This window comes from Austrofundulus limnaeus, unplaced genomic scaffold (genome assembly GCF_001266775.1).
Source record: "Austrofundulus limnaeus strain Quisiro unplaced genomic scaffold, Austrofundulus_limnaeus-1.0 Scaffold954, whole genome shotgun sequence".
In the NCBI taxonomy this organism is placed as follows: domain Eukaryota; kingdom Metazoa; phylum Chordata; class Actinopteri; order Cyprinodontiformes; family Rivulidae; genus Austrofundulus; species Austrofundulus limnaeus.
The window spans coordinates 62,528-63,919 of NW_013953356.1; the positions used below are offsets into that span (position 1 = coordinate 62,528).

A 1,392-nucleotide genomic window follows, 5' to 3' on the forward strand; every position below is an offset into this window, starting at 1 on the left:
ATACAGTGATGGAGGAGGAGATGATGGACCATACAGTGATGGAGGAGGAGATGATGGACCATACAGTGATGGAGGAGATGATGATAGACCATACAGTGATGGAGGAGGAGATGATGGACCATACAGTGATGGAGGAGATGGACCATACAGTGATGGAGGAGATGATGGACCTTACAGTGATGGAGGAGGAGATGATGGACCATACAGTGATGGAGGAGATGGACCATACAGTGATGGAGGAGATGGACCATACAGTGATGGAGGTGATGATGGACCATACAGTGATGAAGGAGGAGATGGACCATACAGTGATGGAAGAGGAGACGGACCATACAGTGATGGAGACACTAAACAGAAATGGCTGAATCACGTTAAAACCATGTTTATAGAAACCTTGGCCACAGCCCCTGGGGGAGTTCCTTCATATGCCAGAAGTATAAATATTATTCTTACACTATTATGTGTTTACTTCTTGAGCGAGGCACGTATTWAWAAAGACTTGTTGTTCTCTTACTGTTTAATATTTCAGACTTTATCTAAACTTCAGTTAATCAAACACAGTATAACCTTCAGTGTGGTCATTTTAATGTGAGATATATTTATCTCCCTTGTTGTTGATCAGGAGTTGACCAAACGAGAAGTGGAGTATGTTGCATTGTCCAGAGACACCACAGAGACTGACCTGAAACAAAGGAGAGAGATTCGATCAGGGACGGCCTTCTACATAGACCAGGTAAACTTCTTTCTCCTTTTATCTAACAAGCAGATTCTGAGTGGCATAAAAACTTTTTACAGATAATTCCTTGTTGTGAAATACCTTATTCTGTTGTATTATTACAAAATGTAAATAACTATGTTTAATAGAAACAGTACATTATACAGTAAATACCATGTTGTAGACTTAAAAAAATCTTTGTTCAGTCAGATTTGCAGTGAGAGGTGGTAGCGGTTAGATTTTCATGAAGAAATATTTTAACAAATGTTTTACATGATTATTTTTTTAAAAGTTGAAATAAAACAAAGCAGTATTTCAGGGGAAACATACATGCAATGTTTTTTTATCCTGACACGGTGCATAACGTTCTAAAAATAAGACTTATACTCCAAACACTTGTTTGCACACTGGTTCTATTCTACAGTGTGTCTTAGTAGCTGTGTTTCCATTGACCATGAAAATGCACAAATCAGAATTTCGAAAATAAATTTGCTCAATGGAAACACGTCAATTTAGAAAAAAATTTAGTTTTTCGACAAAACGTTTTTGCTCTAGGATGAGGTGGTTTTTCGGCCGTATTGAAATTGATGTTTTTCGCAAAACTGCAATGAAACACTTTTTTCACATCACAGGAGTCACGTGATCAACAACCGTCTGTTTCTACTGGTGAAAAAGAC

General features: G+C 37.9%; 1 protein-coding gene across 1 annotated transcript in view; it reads left to right on the forward strand.

The window, feature by feature from the left end:
- vwa8 (von Willebrand factor A domain containing 8) overlaps nucleotides 1–1,392 on the forward strand; it is a gene marked incomplete at both ends in the record, with an annotated part of 104,173 nt that overhangs the window by 9,811 nt on the left and 92,970 nt on the right. The window contains 1 exon segment of the mRNA XM_014029805.1: nucleotides 623–733. Within this exon segment, the coding sequence (XP_013885259.1) occupies nucleotides 623–733 (111 nt within the window).